The 20,846-nt window shown below is 38.2% G+C and overlaps 1 protein-coding gene across 1 annotated transcript; it reads right to left on the minus strand.

The window, feature by feature from the left end:
• Nucleotides 1–366: 366 nt before the first annotated feature.
• On the minus strand, nucleotides 367–20,412 carry EREG (epiregulin). The gene is made up of 5 exons (XM_010838169.1): nucleotides 20,299–20,412; nucleotides 8,394–8,459; nucleotides 6,197–6,320; nucleotides 5,200–5,349; nucleotides 367–3,117 (listed from the first exon to the last, which is right to left on the minus strand). Exons 1-5 carry the CDS (start codon nucleotides 20,345–20,347, stop codon nucleotides 3,036–3,038), a joined length of 471 nt encoding a protein of 156 aa, XP_010836471.1. The 5' UTR covers nucleotides 20,348–20,412; the 3' UTR covers nucleotides 367–3,035.
• Between the last annotated feature and the right edge of the window lie 434 nt (nucleotides 20,413–20,846).

Below are 20,846 nucleotides of genomic sequence, written 5' to 3' on the forward strand. Positions count from 1 at the left end.
CTGCACAACGAAGTCAATCAGCCATATGTGTACATATATGCCTCTCTCTTGGACCTTCCTGCCACCCGCCATTCCACCCAGCAAGGTCATCACAGAGCAGTGAGCTGACTTGTGCATGCTATACAGCAAGTACTCTCTAAGAATATTCTTTTAAAATATACTAACAGCTAGAATTTTATAATTAATGTAATTCCTTACATTTCAAAGAAATTCTTCATTATGGTAGGCCATAATCTGTGATAAATTTACATAGTGCTTTCCCAAACTAAAACCAATGTCTTTAAACACATTATAGTCCTGTCACTGCTTTTAAGCCCGTTAATGTAGTATGGAAAAACAAAAGAGACTACATCAATCAGTGACATTTTTAATGCAAGGTGTTTCATGCATTTTTATTTTTCAATTTTGTTTTTTCCAGTTTCCAACAAAAAATAAATAAAAATTAATAATATCCTGTGAAGTATCTATAGTCTCCTTCAATATCTTAAGGTACACAATTATCAAAGCTGATATGGAAGACAAACAAATTGATACAATTCAGTACTCTGATAAAATTCATTGTCAAATAAGTTACTTTAAACTGCATGTGATACAACTTTATGTTCTACAGCATCTTTAATATAAACTGTATACCAAAATGGCTCTTCAAACGTAAAAAGTGCAATTACAGAGTGCAAAAAAAGCAGAGAGAAATTCACTATCTTACATTTAACCTCATCCAACTTGAATAACAGGCATGTGTTAGATAAAATTATTCTTCAGTCAAAACATTAAAATTTACTCAAGCAACACTGTTTATATAAAGGTTGTTACTCCCCTTTTCCCCATAGGAATAAGAGTAGACAAAAATCAGAAATTATTGGGCAGCAAGTTAAACACATTTTTTCCCAAAAGTCTACATACTGACTGTTGCAGCAAAAATAGCAAAATGGATCAGACATGAGTTTTTACTGAATTCAATAGAAATTAGAAGCTAATATCATGTATTTGGTACATAGAAATTGATCTGACACCTCAGGGCAGTTGAATTTAACTAATCCTCTTCTCAGGACTCAAAAATAAAAATCTGTCCTCCCAATGCACCATCTCTCTCCTTGCTTTGACTTTGGCAAAGAGATAAGAACAAAGAATGTCCAAAAGAACAGTGGCATTTGATTGTATTTTAAATATTTAATAAATTACACAAATCTTGATCATGAGGTTATCTTTAGCATCAATCTTAGACCCTCTTTGGTTATAGAGTATGTCTACTGGGTTACTGTGTGGTCTTGGTGGGAAGCCACAAACTAGGTATTTATGCATTGGTTTGCATTTAGTCTCAATACATTAGACATAGATAGATCTTTCTAGAAATATATATAGTGAGAAATTTGTAAAATAAGGAAGATAGACTAAATATGAGCCAAATTTTTCTGTTTGTAAGAAACATGAGCTAATGGCAATGGTTTTTTAATGTTTGCCCAGCATTATCTTCATTAAAACATCTTAAAAATTAATTTTCACCCATAAAACCAATCTGTGTCCTATCTTTTTTATTATTTAATATCAATTATAAATAAAAATTTAACTTTTACAGGGGCTAGTTTTTAATCTTTATTTAAGCATCCTTAAATAAAGATTTAACATCCCAAACCACTTACAATTAATTATGTAATATGAATTGAAATGCTCAAGATAAACCAATATGACTCCCTTTTGTAACAAAATAAATGGATTTCAGATGATTTCTTGGTTCATCAATAATTTTTTTAAGCAATCAATATTACTCAAAATAAGCAGACCTCCCTTACATACAGTAGATGTCAATAAGGATGTGTAGGATTAAAAACATATCCTTACACAGCACATTTGACTTCAGCTATATTAATGGGAAACAGAAACATGCTTTTAGATCTCTTTAGACTATATATAGAATAACTGTCTTATATTATACTTTAAAATAACACTTAGTCCATCAAATTTTGGACTCTGATTTAACTGTAGAATTCTTTAGCAAAGTTCATATAGAAATAAATACTCTTCAAAAAAGAAGCACAAATTTTGGCTTCATGTGTGGATTTTTTTTATTAGTTCATGAGCAACAGTTACCTAGCATAAATGTACTGAAAAAAAAAAAAGGACATTGGGAAGCTATACATAAAATTACATAAAAGATGGTTAAAGTTTTCTCAATTCATTTTCTTAAGGAAAATCTATTAGATCAGCAGTCCCCAACCTTTTTGGCTCCAGGGACGGGTTTTGTGGAAGACAATTTTTCCATGCACCAGGGAGAAGTGAGTGATGGGGAGAGGCTGTAAATACAGATGAAGCTTTGCTTGCTTGCCTGCCACTCACCTCCAGATGTGTGGCCCATTCCTAGCCAGCTGTGGACTGGGAGCAGTCTGTGGCCGGGGGTTGGGGACCCCTGTATTAGATGGATGACTAATATCCACAGGAGTTGTGAATGGGCATAGAGAATGGCGCACCTTCCTTCCAGGCAGTAAACAGTGAGAATGTGTGAGTGGAGGGAGCAGAGGGTGTAGTGTTTAGCTCAAGATCTATATTTGCTTCTCCCCAGTTCCCATAGCATTAGTGTTTCAATACGTGGCACAGTGGTGCCAACTCAGACACCAAACTCTGATATAGTCAAACCAATTATCATTGATTCGAGGAGTAGAAAAATACATTAAATTGGTTTGACCATATTTTTGGCTTATAGAAATCTGTCACGTGCTGACACTTTCTAAACAACGAACTGGGCATTGTTCACTCCTATGCATTGTACACCAGGCAAAAAAGTTTTCAGTAAAGCATTTAGCCCAGGAAAGGATTTCTTACAAAAATATCCACTTTCCTTTTATATTAAATATTTTGTGTACATTATACATTAGCAATCTGTTAAAAATAAAACAATAATAAAAACTTTTCTTAGCATATGAAAAAATACATCATTGTTGACTTAACATATGACCCCACATAAATATTATTAATAAAATAGGAATATTAACATAACCAGGCATGCAGTGCATTCCTGCCCATAAGCTTAATGGCACCATTCAGACTTGCGGCAATGCCGGATCCCCTGAGGTCACTCTTTCATATTCTTTCTTGGGTTCTTTACTTTTTCGATTTCTGTACCTAGAAATATTCAGAAATGAAATCATTAGCACTGTAGTTAACAATAATAAGAGCAAAATATGCTAACATATTTGGCAAAATTAATACAATTATGTAAAGTTTAAAAAAAAAAAAAAGAAACAAATACTTGGACTCTAAAGGCACTTAAGCATGGTGCTTCCAAAATGACACAGGTAACCAAGTTTAGGTTGAAGCTGAGAAAAGAGGGAGGGGGCAAGGAGTAGTTTCCCTGGACAAATAAATTCGGGAGGAAATGGTGAAATGCAGTTAAAGAACTCCTCAGAGGCTTTCAGATGGTCATGAAAATTGTAAAATTCCAGGAGAGCATGTGACCACATTTAATCCTGGACTGTTATCATTTTTTTCTTTTTCTCTGTCTTCCCTTCCCTTTTTGTTCCTTCTTTCCTTATTACAAATAAGAAAAAAAGTGCAAATACTTTGAATATCCCTATTATATTCTACCTATCATGTTAATGTAATGTTATCACCAATAAAAATAAAAATAACTAACATTTATCAGGCAATTACTACGTGACTGACAATGTTTTAAGTGATATATATTCATTTTTTATTTTATCCTTACACTTAGCATTATCATCCCCATTCTACAGATGAAAAAAGTAAAGTACAAATGGATTACATAACCTGGCAAGTTCTCCTAGCTAGGATTCATAAATCTAGTGGTTCAGAATCTTCATTCACTCATTCATTAAAGCTGTCTACCTAATATTTTGAGTTCATTTTCTACCCATTTTGAAGATGAATCATGTAGACTTAAGGAAACTGCATAATGTTTTTGCTTACTTGAAAAACACGATTAGGAAAACCTTTGTTTAGCCTTGATCTGGCTACTTGTCAACTAGACGAGCCAGGGCATGTCAATTCCCTCTCTGGGTCTCACTTTCTCATCTTTAGAAAAGAAAGGATTGTAGTTAAAGACCTTTCAGGTGTGTTTCAGGTGTAATAATATTCAGTTATGTGATCATAACTAATTAAAAAGATATTAAAATTTGATGAATACTTAGAAGTAAACACAGATCAAATAAATTTAATCTTGTAAAAGTAACATTTTTGGAGCTTCAAAAGTAGAAGTGCATTATTTTCAGCAAAAATAAAATAAAATTCACTCAAATGTACACTGAAAAATTTGTAGCCCTTCCAAAATAAGGAGGATTTCATGGAGACATTTTAAAGGCAGCTACTATTAAGTAGGGCTTCCCAGGTGGCACGGTGGTAAGAGCCAGCCTGCCAATGCAGGAAACGCAAGAGATTCTGTTTTGATTCCTGGATCAGGATGTTCCCTTGCAGTAGGAAATGACAACCCACTCCAGTATTCTTGAGTGGAAAAGTCCATCGACAGAGGAGCTGGCAAGCTATAGTCCATGGGGTCTCAAAGAGTTGGATAAGACTGAACACACACACTATTTAAGTTATACTATTCCTGATACTAACCTTAAAAAACAGCCAATCTGATATACGCTCAAAAGTTTCAATGCCCACTCAGTTGTCAGCATATATAAGTACAGCACTGTACACAGATGGAGTGTTGAAGATGGAATTTTAAGGGACTGGCATGAACCAATTTTTAAAAGTAAGCTCTTACAATTATCTGGACACTCGTTTCTACTAGTCTGCCTTAAATTTTAAGATCCTAAGCCTCTGGGGTTATTAGTTTACAAAGTATATTTTATGAAATACAAACTTCAATCTAATAAATTGAATACAAGTGGCTAAATTTAACATTGGCATGATGCCTTATGATTTACTTTTGCATGTGTTATACTCAATACTGATAATAATCCTGTCATTAACGTAGAATAAGGATTTCTATTTGTATTTTATAAAGGAGGGAACTGATACTCTTAGTTTAAGTTGTATAAGGTCACAGAGGTAATAAATAACAGATCCCAAAACAGAGTCAAGTCCAGGTGTTCTGCTGCTGAAACTTTCTTAAAAATATCTTTAGTGCAGTCTGTCTTTTCCCACTAAATAATACTTTGCCATATTTTTACCCAGTTTGTGTGTCTTGTATAAAGGTAATTTACAAAGGAAGAGTGTTAAAAAACAAAAACACTGGCTTACCATCTGCAGAAGTAGTATATAGAACCAGCAACTATGACAAGGAACAAGATAACAAGAATCACAGTCAAAGCCACATATTCTTTGCTCAGAGGTTTTTGGACGGTTAAAAAGAAATGCTCACACCGGACACCAGTGTAACCTACTTCACACCTAAAGGACAATGGAAGAGAAAGATCAATTATTTTAAAAAGCAATCTTGGTTCTGAATTAATCTCATAAGAGGTCATCTCACACTATAAAGCAAGATATCAACAAGGTCTGCCAAAAGTTGTAAAGATGAATTCAAAGACTGACCCGAAAGCTGGCCCAACTTTGATAAAAGAGCCCCATGAAGCTCTCAAATCGCAACTGTTATATTAAAATGATAGTCTTATTCAGCTGCCAATGTGGCTGACAATGGTGTTTTGTATGTTTGAGGTGCTTTTTGTCTAAATCAGTGGAGTCAATGCTTGTAACAATAGCTGACATATAAGTCCGGTGAAAAGATTAAAAGTTGACCTGCTATTGTGGTAAGTGTGAGAGGAAGGTATCTGAAGCCCTCCCCATTCCACACCCCTGAAGTATCTGTATAATCTGATAACTACCATTTGTTCTACTCTTTGTTTCCCAACTTAAAAGAGGTGGCACTAGTGGTAAAGAACCTTCCTGCCAGTGCAGGAGGTATAAGAGAGCTGGGCTCGATCCCTGGGTCAGGAAGACCCCCTGAAGAAGGGAATGGCTACCCACTCCGGTATTCTTGCCTGGAGAATCCCATGGACAGAGGAGCCTGGTGGGCTACAGCCCATAGGGTCACAAAGAGTCAGACACAACTGAAGCGACCTAGCACACAGAGCACAACTTAAAAGAAAAAATAAAGTTTATAATAGTAAATATAAATTGCATGCTAATAATACTAAAAACTGCAGCCCATGGAAATAATAGAGTACTTATTAAGAAGATAAGAAAGAGAGACAATATGGGTTTTTAAGATATTGTTTGTTTGTGTTTGGCACATTACCTGCAGTAATTTTCACTCATGTCTACCAGGTAGATGCACTGTCCATGCAAACAGTAGCCATTCATGTCAGCACTACACTTTGTTATTGACACTTGAGCCACACGTGGATTATCTTCAGTTTGAACTGTGAAAGAAACGCCAAGTGGAATGTATTCTGTTACTTTCTTCGAAATAGTATCATCCTTTCATAATCGTAACCATTCTCAGGCATTTGTGGACAAAAAGTCACTTTAGTTATCATACTCTCTAGAGCAATAAGCAAAACACTGGATTCCCAAAGGAAAATGGACTAAACAAAACAAAATAAAAACTGGGAATAAAATTCCCAAAAGACAATGTTTAAGGTTAGAAAAGGTAAGTTGAAGGCACACACGAAAAATCATAATACTTTACGGTTATTCACTTATCCAAATAAGGTTGTCTAATTTTTTCAAATAATTCTGACATTTGCAAGCTGAATCCATTAATTAATTTAAGACAGCTTAAATCTATAGAGGGTTTTAAGCCAACAAGGCTTGTTTTGGTGTGCATTCTCTGGTAGCTCAGTCGGTAAAGGATCCGCCTGCAATGCAGGAGACTAGGGTTTGATCCCTGGGTCAGGAAGATCCCCTGGAGAAGGAAATGGCAACCCACTCAAGTATTCTTGCCTGGAAAGTCCCATGGAAGAACCTGACAGGCTACAGTCCACTGGGTCAAAAGAATCAGACATGACTTATGACTAAACCACCACCCCAAACCCAAAATCAAAGTCTCTAATGATAAGAGCTGAACGTGACCTAAACAAACCCTGACTTATAAATGCCTTGGTTACACAAATACAACCATGAAAACAGTAGCCTCTTTAGAATAGCGCTACAACCTACACATAACATTTACTTTATAATTTTTTATTAAGAGCTTTTTTTTTAAAACAGTTTATTTACTTTTTTGGCCGTGTGGCATGTAGGATCTTAGTTCCCAAACCAGGGACTGAACCCATGCCCCCTGCAGTTGAAGCATACAGTCTTAACCATTGGACCACCAAGGAATCCCTAGAATGTTTCAATTACTAAAATTTGAAGAAAGTGAAAGTGAGGTTGTTCAGTCATGTCTGACTCTTTGCGACTCCATGGACCGTAGCCTACCAGGCTCCGCAGTCCATGGGATTTTCCAGGCAAGAATACTGGACTGGGGTGCCATTTCCTTCTCCAGGGGATCTTCCCAACCCAGGGATTGAACCTGGGTCTGCTGCATTGCAGACAGACGCTTTATCATCTGAGCCACTAGGGAAGACCTAAAATTTGAAGAGTCTATATGAAATAATCAAACAAGGCATCTTGACTTTATACTCTTGTTCAAATAGCCAAAAATAGGGAGCGAGGCAGACCAAACCCCTAGAGTATAATGAGGAAGGATAAGAAAAGAGGTGTACTACTCTGGTTACTCAGGATAACTCTGAACTCAATAACTCAGACTGAATATAAAGCAGATCTCTCCTGAACCACAGTCAGAGTCCCCTGGGGTCCAAAGATACGACCATGCACCACTCATCTGTGTGCATGTATGCTAAGTTGCTTCAGTCCTGTCTGGCTCTTTGTGAGGCTATGGACCATAGCCCGTCAGGTTCCTCTGTCCTTGGGATTTCCCAGGCAAGAATACTGGAGGGGCTTGTCATGCCCTTCTCCAGGGGATCTTCCCTACCCAGGGATCAAACCCACATCTCTTACATCTCCTGCATTGGCAGGCTACTTCTTCACCACTAGTGCCACCTAAGCACAGTATTTGGCATGTATTAAGTACTCTATAGATATTTTCTGAATGATTGCTGTAACTCAAAATACAGGACATCATTTGTTCCTTTTACAAAAAACAACAACGAAATACTTTATCTACTGTGTACAAAGCTCAAATTTGCCTATTTTGCCTGGGATCCAACCTCTCCCAGTAGTTTCGTAGCAAAGTTCTGAAATGATCAAAGGGAATCTGATTTTCTTTTTTCCCTCTCTTTAAGATCAAATTTTCACATACAACTAGATATCCAGGCCCTCTGCCTCCAGTTACTCCTTTATATAATTTTTCCAGATCATTGAGTTCTTTTGTTAATAGAGCAGCTATTCGCCTCTCTTTTCCCCACTATCTCATATTTATAGTCCTTAAGTTTACATTTCTGTTAAGAATGCATAATTATTTGATGCAACATTGACAAAGCTGGGCTTACCTAATGCTGTGCAGTTATCTCCCGACTCTCCTGGGATACATGAAGGAATCACAGTTGTACTGAAGACTGCTTGAAGAAGATAGAAAACTATTTATGGAGAAAAATAAAATATATAACTGATGCTTCAAGAAAGAAACTCTGACCAGATTTCCACATAATTACAATATTTGCAGATTTCTTTTAATTATTTCAATAATTTGATCCCTCTAAACCCTGAAAGAAAATAATTCATGGAAACAGGCATATCACTGAAAATAAATGAACACCCAGCTCTGTGTCCCATGGTAAAAGCCATGGCATTACATTCAGAGTTACAAACATGACCTGCTCTAAACATTTCACAGTAACCTTTTCAAAGACTTGGTTTTACCATCTGATTTCTTAAGAAGCTTAGCAATTGGAAAATTTCCACCGTTTTACTTCATGATGTGTTCAGAGCAATGCTCCAAAGTAGAACCTATCACAAAGAAGGCTTCAAATAAAACTCAGCTTCTATTTATGGTCACAATGAAATAGGACTCTCAACTGAAGATACATCAGTTGTTGATTTAAGTACCTAAGGTACTCTTTGTATTACACATGAAAATATTAATAGATTTTAATGCACAATATGTAATCTAAGTAAAGTCAGAACATATCTTATCCAATATGGGAAGGGATACACATGCTGCATGAACCATACTGAGCCTTAGAATACAGCTTCTGTCATCCCATAAGAGATTAACAAGGTGTTTCACTGTGTGTCTCCCCTGAAAAGATAAATGTTGGGGGACTGGCACCAGGATGTTGCAAGAAGTTTGTGAATTGCATGGAAAGAATAGGAAGAATCCTTTTAATTGTAGGAAAGTTTACTGAAGAGAATTTTACTCTTCTTCTTAGGAGTATTTGCTCTTTAATCACTCGTTCCAGGTTATATGTGTAACTGTTATATAATAAACATTATTGGTGTTGGTGGTAGTAGTTGGCAGCAGTTGACATTTCTTGACCATGTACTATGTGTGGGCATATAGATTTTTTATGGTCTGAGCCATGAGGGAAGCCCCAAGAATACTGGAGTGGGTAGCCACTTTCTTCTCCAGGGGTCTTCCTGACCCAGGGATCGAACCTGAGTATCCAGCATCACAGTACGATTCTTTACCATCTGAGTCACCAGGGAAGCCCATCCTTACCTATACTGTCTCTTAATCCACTCAGTGACTCTTTGAAGAAGATATTACTGTTCTCCCGACTAGCCATTTGAGAAGAGTGAGGCATAAAGAGTTTAAGTAACTTTCTTCAGAGTACACAGCAATGTTGTTCTTTGCCCACATTACAGAATTTGGAAACAGGCAATAACACTAAAGTATAATGGACATTACAGGGAATGAACTCAGCTAAATATAACTGAAGCAGAGTATTTAATGCCATAAAGAGGCAACAAAGTATGGTTGGAAAGGCAATCCTGGGAGAAAACCTGAGCTATGCAATTAATGGACAAATTAATTAAATTCTCTGGATCTCAATTTTACCAAATTATAGAGTTTGGGGGAGAATTAAATGAAATGGGACTCATGAATGTTCCATGCCATTCAACAGCTAGCTTGTTTTGAGAAGTAGTATATGTGGATAGTGCCCTCTACTGGTCTATAACAAGGTTATAAATCTCTCTGTATTTTGGTATTTTAAAGGATAATTATTCCATATAATAAAGAATTTTATTTTTTCACAATCAGAGGAGGTGTGTACATGTTAAGCAAATTGAGTATGATTTGAGTAAAACATAAGCATCAGAGTTTGTAATTTCTTAATGTTTCAAACTTGACACTGATAATAATCCTCTGAAGTGGTTATATTAACCTCAATAACTGCAGTGTAGTTAAATTAAATGTCTTATCCAAGACCAATTACCTAGAGATTATAGAAGATAAGGGTTAGGAGTACATCTTATGACATCGAGTCTCATAACCTTTCAGTGACTTGAAAATATCTTTTGGAAAGTTTAGAACTATCACCTCCTTGCTCCATATTTCTCCTACAATATAAATGATACTTTGATTGTCCTTACAGGAAAAAAAAAAAAATCTTTCTTAAATGACAAAAAAATGGCTAAAATTTGGATTCTACTATCAGTTGAACAGAGATGGAAAAGGATAACTGTCCACACATTTTTTCAGGGGTGAATTAGCTAGAGTTTTATCCAAGCCAATATCATTCTACTTCTCGATATAATTTTGCCATAAACTTTCACTCATAAAGAATTACTTCCTTTAATTTATACAATCTGCTCAAGATAAGCTGGAGTTTCAAATGTGTGTTTTTACATCCCTGACATTCCTATTCCTCCACGGCTCTTCAACTGATGTGAGGAGATCTTATCGATTCTCCTACTGCAAAAGGGCCAGCCAGGTCCACTGTGCAAATGTACATTTCTCTGCAAAGGATGGTTTCTTCACTCTTTGCAGAAATCAGACACTAGCCTTTCCTGTTCAGAACTGCTTACAAATGCAACCTGCAACTATTATAATAAAATCCAGCTAATTGCTCTGAGGTGTTGCTTATTAGTTGTTGTTGGTTTTTTTTTTTTTTTTTCTCAAAAGTTTTTCATATTGTTAGTTTTTCCACTGTTGGAAACTTTGTTCCAGTTGGTCAAGCCACAAGTGAAATATTTGTCTTTGTGAATTAAAGAATGTTCAGGGCAGGGCGTGCCTCCACAAAAACTGGGCTGTTCTAACCTGTGACGCTCCCTTGGACATAGTCCATCTCTCAGGATGGTTTCTATGAGACTTGGTACATTAATCCCACATCCGGGTATTTTATAGATGGAATTGTAAATGATTTTAAATGTAGTTCTCAAATGACAGTGTTAGATTACACTTTAATCACAGATATATGTAGCCAATGAACTACTGTGTTCAGTTCTTGTAAGTGCTCAGTCGTGGTTGACTCTCTGCAACCCCATGGACTGTAGCCGGCCAGGCTCCTCTGTCCATGGAATTTTCCAGGCCAGAATACTGGAGTGGGTTGCAGTTTCCTTCTCCAGGGGGACCCAGAGATAAGACACGCATCTTTTGTGTCTCCTGCTCTGGCATGCAGATTCTTTACCACTAGCACCACTTGGGAAGAATTACCAAAACTGGTTCTTAATGAACTACCAAAATTGGTTCTAAATCATGTGTTCATCCACACAGCTCTATTGCTTCAAAACTGGTTTTCAAGCTTTCCTCAATCTCATATTTAGCCCAGGGCCTTGCAAAATGGGGTAAAGGAATAGTGGAAGCGATCAAAAGATTGAAAAAGTTAACCCATGAAGAATTTTAACATCCAGCATTCATATCCAATTATAAATCACTACTCATTAAAGTCATACAGGGATACATGCTGAAGTCCTATCTGTATATTTCCTTAATCTTTCAGTTTTTCATGACTTTAATGCTAATTGAACATAATGATCTTTCTCTAGGTCAATTGCAAATCTTATATTTGAATTTTTGATCTTGACCATGGGTCCCTGCTGAGAAAACATAACCCTATGGTATTATTTGGATATAGAGTTTGGATAATGTCAGCAAACAGATTGGTGGCCAGCCCTACATTGGTAACTACCATACAGAGGAATTCCACGCTAAATGGTAATTTGTAAACACAAAATTAGCCATTGGAACTTCTATGTCAATAATGTTAAGAAAATAAAACTGTCTTTGGAGCCCATTATTTCTGTCCAATTTCCAAATGGGTTTCAGGAATTTAAAGCTCGCCTATTCATCTACCTTCACCTTTCAGAGATTTGTTTCAGTGAAATCTCAAATGTGCCAGCAGGAAGTGGCACTGGTGACTCACAGGATACAAATCACCTCTACTCTGTGAGTCAGGGCCGAGCCTACACCTTACACAATACTGGGGACAGCTCGTGGGAGAGGTTGAGTGCCCTCGCTCCAGTGGGGGGTGGGGGGCACTAAATGTCCTGGGCCCTGGGGCATTAAGTGAAAAGTGTGTGCCTGACAGTCAGAAGGAATGCTAAAGGTAGAAAATGTCCTTTTTTTTGCATACGGTGTCTTTTGTCCTTGCTTTCTTCTGGCCACACTGAGGGGCCATCTAGATGGAGACTGAGATTTGGTGACTGGTTAACCAAGCCTATTCTGCAATCATCAACTGCAATTCTCAGAGATAAAATGACTCTCCTGAATAACAATCAAGTCAAATACAAATGACCCAAAATAAAATGAGATGGGTTACAGAATGAAAGGAATGCACCTTATTTTCCTAATTTAACCTTTTCGGATATTTAGACCAGAACAGCCAACTCATTATGAATCACAGTAATTGCCCAGCCCAAACAAGCAGCAAAATCCTCTTTGCTCACACTTCTGCTTGGTCACATGCCTACCTACTCACAAAACTGTTAGTTTTCTACTTTCTTCCAGGGCAGTCTGTAATTTTAGGATTTGTCTTTAACATACTAGGCTTGTTAGGTCTTGTATACTTTCTTTCAAGGAGTGAATATGCCTTCATCATTTCCAGATGTCTTTTTGTCTTAAATGCCACTATTAGATAAAGTTAAAATAACTGTAAGCTCTGTTATCACATCAGACACTGAAAAGCACTACTGAAAGACTTTCTAGTAACAGCCTATTTCTCAGAAAATAGCATATATAATAGTATATACATATCATAATGTATATCTATATAGCATAAACCTTGCTTCTTGCCAGCAATCATTTTCTTTCTACAGCTTTTAATGTTAACTTTACCACTAAGCATCATTTAAAAATAAATGTAAAAGCCAACAGTAACTATTTAGATAAAAACAGGATAACAGAATGAAACCAGAGGTTGATATAATGACAGGTTACAAATAAGTCTTGAATTTTGAATTTCAAATACAGCCATAAGATCTTCTTTGTAAAGTATCAAGAGAAGATGTAATAAGCCATAGTTTTCAGTTCAGAGACATTAAATAACTCTTCAAATCTGTGGCAATAATTTCTAAATCATACTTCAAAATGCTCATATATTTTGGTTATCATACAATACTATACTTAAAACTATTCAAATCAAGAAGTGTGTGTCAAAATATGAAACTAGAGCTTATTTTATCATAAAAATGGATTTTAAAGCTGTCTATCTTATTCATAATGGAAATGTTCTCATAATATAGGAGAAGGCATATCCATTACTGTATAAAGTATACAATTTTTACTAATCTGGGTGTTTTGAAATTTTGTGACTAAGAGCTCTAAATATGGAATGTGCAACCTCTAAAACCAAAGATTCATCTCTAGGGTATTATTTCAAATTATCTATTGAAAATGTATTTTTTTCTTCAAGATAATATTTCATGGAAGATCCTTTCAGCACCTTTTCTATCTTTACCCCCTTCCATCTTGCTTCTTACATGTATCCCCATTGATTCAATTCAGAGATTTAAATTACTATTACATTATTGTCTCAAAAGAAAAATCTTCTAAAGGAGAAATAGTTTGGATAAGTGTGTGCCATTTGCCTTTTCTTCCTTCTTTACGGTCATATTGTGGCCTACAACTTTGAAAACTTAGCATTTTTAGAAGCATACTATTGTTATTATTCATTCTTTACAGAAGCTCATTGCCAAAAATGAATTTGCAAAAAGATAGTGTTTTCATCAGTATGCCTCAGAAAAAAAAAAAAAAAAGAAAGAAAGAAAAGAGGAGAAAACAAGTACATAAAATATAATTTTAAAAGCCTTAAGGCTAATTACATTTCATTCCAAGAATCTGTGTGATGCACTTAGCATAATGGGAGCTGCTAAGAAATTTTATTTTGTGAAAATATATTTTTTGGTTAACACTGGAGACTTCAACTTTTGTGCAAAGCATATGTGCATCCTTAGCATAACCGAAGGGTGGGAAGGGCTTAATTACACGTGATAAACAAGAGGGAAGGAAAGCAACTTAACTTATACTAACTTTTTAGTAATTATCTGTTTCTAATAATATTTGTTCAACAAATGTCTACCAAGAGTCTTCTATATGCATGATACTGAACAAGATGCTGAAAAGTAAACTGATGCAAAGGGCATAGCTTCTGTTCTAACTATAGGCTAGATCCCAGGTGGTGGTGAGGGAAGGAGGAATTTCATAGATGATACCATGTTTCTGACCAGAAAATACCATGGAAGGTGGTGCCATTACAAGAGTAGATAACACAGGCAGGACAGCAGGTTTGTGGCACTGTTTGTAGCTAGTAGACATGACGGGGGACATAACGAATGAAGGAATCTGGGTTTGCAGTTCATATATCATTTATTTATATTTATGAGGTACCTGGGAAAAAAGATCTTGAGTAAAAGAATAGGAATGGAATTGACAGGATCTATTTGAAAGTCTTATGAGGAAATACTACCTTCAAAAGATAGAAGTCATTCAAATGTTCCAAAGGAAAAAGTATGGAATGGAAAATCATAGAACTTCAGAAATAGGTGACAAGGAGTGGATAGAAATGACCAAAGAAATTGGAGGAAAAAGGAAAGTTCAGTCTTGCGGGAGTCAAGAGAACAGAATTATGAAAGGGGGCATGGGGTGGTTAGCAATGCAATGATTGGAGAGAGAATGAATGACTCCATCATAAACAAGATTCATCATTATTCAGGGAAAATGGTGTTAAAATCGGCAATAAAACTTGCTAAGTTGATTTTTTTTTAACATTAGAATTGCTTTTATATCTGCAATGAGCTTACCATTAACATGAATTTTATTTGTCTTAGTAACTTAAGCACTGATTATTCGAACTGCAACTTACGAGCGGCAATGTTTCTTAGCAATGGAAAACATCAGCTGGTGCTTCTCACCCTGGAGTAATTTTGCCAACCAGAGACATTTAGCAACGTTGGAAATAGTTTGGGTTGTCACAACCAGAGCTGCTCCTGACATCTAGTGGGTACAGACCAGGATTGCTGCTAAATGCCCTGCAATGCACAGAACAGTCCACAACAAAGAACCATCCAGTCCATAGTGTAAATAGACCCAAGGCTGGAAAATCCTCCCGGCAGATCCGTGAGGTATGGAGAGAGTTCTAGCTCAGATACTGCTTATCTCTCGGCAGCTAGGTTACCTTATCTTTGAAAATATCACCGGGGAGCAGGGTGGAGTAGGAGAGAGAGAATTTAGATTAGAATACGTTTTCTTGCTGATTATCCATCATTCAGTTGTATCATTGCCCTATTTCCTTCCCTCTCTCTCTCTTTCTCTCTCACACACACATACACATATACACATATCCATCCACACACACACAGTGCTGATACACTTAAATTTTGTTAGGCGTACTGTCATTGAATACAGACTACACTGAGACAGAAATGGGGAAAACAAGGAAGAAAAGGTGTTCAACTTTACTATTAAACAGAATTGGATTTTCAAAAACTATTGTTCAGCCAAAATATTTGACTTTGCAAGCACATTTTCAAAGAACAGCTGTCTGAGTCAAAACAGAGTGCTAAGAACCCTAAATAGAGTACCATTCTCATCATCCCTCCAATGATAGTCATTGACTGGTTAACATAAGTCTGTTACAATGTGAATGATAAAAGCTGAGCATCAGTAAGGAAAGACAGGGCCAGATACACACTTACAGTGTGATGAGAAAAGAGTAGGATAGGAGGATTCAGAGAGAAACAAAGGGGTTGGGGGCGGGGGGGGCGGGCAGACGGCACAGTTATTTTCCAGTGGTGAGAGAAAGATGCAGGGAGGTATCAGAGAAGGCCTGATATTTTTCTTCAATCTTAAAGGATGAGTAGAACTTTCACCAAAAGTGAAGTGAGTTGGGAGCATCCACAGTAGATGGTACACCATATTTTAAAAAGGAGCCTTACATGCTGTGTAATGCCTTTTAAAGTGAGTCTTGTCATTTATAAACTGGGAAAAACAATGCCTCTCCTGGCTAAAAGGGAGTTACAAAGATCAAATGAGGCATTTTCCTAAAAGAAAAACTTGCTACTACTGATAACAATGCTGACTTTAAAACTGTTTCTCATTATTTTTAATATTATGATATTTATAATATCCATATACAGTAACCTAACAGCATAGTTATTACAATCTCCATTTTATAGATGAGAAAACTGAAGCTCAAGGAGGAATACATCTTTCCAAAAGTATGAAATAAAAGAAGCGGGATGTGAAACCTATGTTCTATATACTATGTCTCAATGCAAAACTGTAAAGTATGACACACACATGTGTGTACAGAAAATTATACATATATGCATTTACACATACATATGAGAAAGAGAGACTTTTACCCTTATCCTGAGGATTTTCAAAAATATTTGTATTTCACTTACTTTCATGCCTCAAGTTTAAAATTCAGGCTTTTTGACCTAAATAATTGAGCTAACTTTTTTTCTGGACAATTATCAAGCTGTCTTGGGTATTATTAACAGTATCCTAGTTAATGCTTTAACCTAGAATGCCACTGAATCTTTATTTGCCCTGAAACCAGACATCCAGCCTTAACATAAACTGCATCGCCAGAGGACACTGGATCATTTTCCAAAGGTTCCAGTATTGCCGTACCAAGGCAATGGCTGTCAGGGTGCTTCTCCCTGAGGAGCTGGCCTATTACAGCTTTGGGGAGTCTTCCCATTGTCTTCTGAAGGAATGTTTCCAACAGCAGTTACAGCCATGGAAATTTGCATAGGCCTATATTCAGAGTGAAGACTGACAGATGAGGAGACCACACCTACATTTACAGTCCCTTCAAAGAGGATTTCTTACATGACATTTGCATCTCCTGGATGATCATTCACCAGGAAATGGGAGATTCCTGGGCAAAAATGAACATTCTTGAAGACATTCAAATTCAAGTTTTCCAAAGTGACTATGGGACCACTGCACTTTTTTTATAAAACCAAATAGGTAGGTCTATTTTCTCACTGTTAATAAAGTATGCTGTAGATTCCAGCTAGATCTCTTGTCAACACTACATTCAATTCACAATATTGTGAATGATCCAGGGAATAAAAAGAATGTGGGTTTCCTTCTCCTTGACTGCTTTACTTAACATACGTCTAGGAAACTATAAAAATAGAAACAAAGGTCTCAGTCAACTGACGTCAATGATTGCTTCATAATAAAGTCATTTCCTGGGTATTAAAAATGCTGAATATAGGTTAAGTAAAAATGTAACATATCTGAGCAGAGCTTAAAGACATAATCTCATCTCTTTTGTGCCTGGTTTCTTGAGTGATACCATCAGGTACCATTTTTGCACATACGCCAGTGCCCATAACAGGTCCTAAACTCGGCAGCAACCCCCACGCTACTCTAGGACTTCTCTATTAGAACCAGTTACTTTATTATGCTCCTGATAACTAACTCTGAAAACCTCTGGCTCTTTACACATTGACCCAGAATGACCTTGACATTTGCTGTCTCTAAGTCCTTGTAAGGTATCTGACATCACTGAGCCTTGGTTTCTCCATTTGTCAAACTGGGCTAATCATCTCTACCTCATACAGTTATTTTAAGGAGTAAAGGATACATGGAAAACACCTCACACACAACATGGTTAGTTCACAGGAGGCATCTGCCTTCCCAGAGCCTGGATTTGGGTCTGAGGGCTGAACCACACACCCCAATTACCCAAGTTGCTTATATGGCAAGATGATGCGGAAGGCAGCTAGGGTGCCTGGGTCAAAATCCAGACCGGAGAGGCCTGTCATCGTGTTTCTGCCCGTGATGTGTCATCTCAGGCTGTGCCAACACCAGGCAGCTCATAAACTCTCAGGGTCAAAAGGAAAGCTCTAAGGCAAGCCATTGCCTCACTGAGATCTATGCTTCTCAGATTTCAAGAAAGAATGTTTATTCTGTCAATTCTCTATCATTGTGCAATGAAGTATGGATAAATTGTCTTGGAGCTGTCATTCAGGAGCATGCTCAAAAGCCCATCTAGGTATCCTTGAACATGTTTGATTTTTAGATCAAGAGACCCTGAACATTAATTGCAGACTCAATATAAAATGTTTTCCTTTTTATTTGGGAACCATCAATATCAAATATTTATCAAATGTAAAAGTGACCAAATGATTGTGGGGTGTGTATAGCAATTTAAATCTGCATGTGTTGGAGGCAGAAGATTCAAATGAAAGTGTCTGTATTTTTTTTCCACAGACATAAATACATATAAATTCCACACACAAAAAAAGGCAATAATAAAATGTTTGATGAAAACTCGAATGAATGTCTCTTTTTCTTGAAGGATAGATATTTGGGAAAAGTATTTCTATGTAATCTTTAGTTTAGGGGGGAAATGGCAATTTCAGACAGAACAGTTGGCCTTGCCTTTTTCCATGTGCTTTGGAATAAGACTATTGGACTTGCATACTTGAATAGAGTATAGAGATATGATACAGAACCTCAAACAGGAACTTTCCTAGTGGCAGAGAAATACCTAAACAAACTGGGAAAACAGAAACTGGCCGAGCTCATTTAGAAATGGGCTTGGCAGCTGATGAAATAGGTGAACTATAATTAAGTAATGCAATAAAGGAGTTAAGCATTTTTATGACAACAAAAACACACAACACATAAGCTAAGTGGGTAGTAACCAGGATATTCATAGGATCTTGATGTCTCAAATTAGAATACTCAATGAGTGGCCCAAAACAGACACTTGCATTGTTCAAAGCAACCTTATAGGTAGGGGAAATTAAAAAAAAAAAAAGTGTTAAGCTATTCTGACCTCTAGGTTGACATCTAACTCTAGGAAGACTTCATAACGAACATAGCAAAGCCACATTATTTACTGAGAAACTCCTAGGAAGTTATTCTTAAAAGTTTTGGTAGAAACCACAGATCCAGTTCCCACCCGTGTTCTTGAACTTGGACGAGTTAGTTACAAGTATGCATAGTATGCATGTCATTAGGTCTCCTAACCCCTAAGATAAGGTGTGTCGAAAGAATAATTTAACTGTCACATCCTGCACAGGTAGAGTTAGGGGAATTCGCCTCATTGCAATCCCAGAAATAACGCGAGATTGGCAACCTTTATTTCCTTAGGAAAATTTTCATAACAGCTCCAAACTCTTCTTGAAGTTTAGGAAATAGCATTATTTTTTTTTTCAATACCAGTAAAGTTACATAAGGATTTTTCCCCCCTCTGTCCACCCCCCCCAAAAAAAAAACACACCTGAATTATCTCAAATAAGAAGACATGCATTAAAGTACGCTCAGCCACTACAGGCTGCGTGTGTGTGTTGTGTGTTCAGTCGGGTCCACTACAGGCCACAGAGTGCAATTAACAGCAAGTGATGAGCGCGCGGCCCGGGAGTAGGGGGGAGGGGGTAGGGGGACCGGAAGCCGCAGGGCCCGCGTGTCCCTGCAGCTCCAGGTGAGCAAGCAGCGTTTCCACTCGTGGAGTCCGGAGCTTCCGCGAAGCCGGCGCCGGCACACGCCAGCACCCCAGAAAGCTGAAGCTCGTTTTATGTAGAAAACTGAAGGCCAGGCGGGAGGAAACCGCTTTTCTTTCCCAAAAGTCTTTTATAGGCGCGGGTCTAGTCCCTACTCCCGCCTCCTGTCCCCACCCTCACCCCAGTTTTCCCTTGTCTTTGGATTTTTTTAGAACTGTCAGATTTTCCTAAGGGCGCGGGGAGGCGGGGTGGGGGTAGGGGTGGGAATCTTTTCAACTTTTTATTTCTCCCAATACGGAGCTGTATTAATTCACGCAGAACACACAGCCCAAGTTCCTTGATCAGCAAAAGGCATACTGAACACCGATCCCCTCTCCCCTACCCCATCCCATTCCAGCCGCAGCGGGAGGGAAGGACCGGACTCCCCGCCGAAGGAGAGACCTGGTTGGAAATGGAGGACCCTGGAGTCAGGTGGAAAGTGACAACTGCCCCCCGGGCCGCCCGAGTCTCGTCCTCTGCGTCGGGAAGGGGCGGGGGACTCACCCAGGACGAGCAGCAGCGTGGGGACCTGGCGGGCGCGGCGCGGCTCCATCCTTCTCGCGGTGAGCGTGTGTCGGGGCGCGGGGACACGGGGGCTCCGGCGGGCTGCGGGAGGGGTCCGGCTGGGCTGCGGCGGCGGAGCTCACTTGCTACGGGGGACCACGCGTCTCTCGGACACCCGGCCTGTGTCTGGCAAGTGAGCTCCACGGCCGCGCGCTGCGACCTTTATTAGTCTGGGGAGGGGCCTGAGTACTCCCTAGCGAGCGGGGTGAGGTACAAAGTGCCCGCAGTTTCATAATCGGCCCGGGGGAGGAGTGGCCGGAGGACGGTCCGGATGTCATCCTCCCGCTCTGAACACCTGAGAGTGACCGAGGAATGAGAAAATGCCCTTCTCGTGAGCCGGGGACTACTCCCCAAACTTTTCCATCTCCCTCCCTGGCTCATGCGGGAGGAGATGGGGAGCGTGGACCAGTAGGGTTGGTTTGTGGGGTCACCTGCCGGATGGTGGGTGGTTTGGGTTGCTCTGGACGACGGGCGTTAGCTTGAGTCAG

Source organism: Bison bison, unplaced genomic scaffold (assembly GCF_000754665.1).
Source record: "Bison bison bison isolate TAMUID 2011002044 unplaced genomic scaffold, Bison_UMD1.0 scf7180017864092, whole genome shotgun sequence".
In the NCBI taxonomy this organism is placed as follows: Eukaryota; Metazoa; Chordata; class Mammalia; order Artiodactyla; family Bovidae; genus Bison; species Bison bison.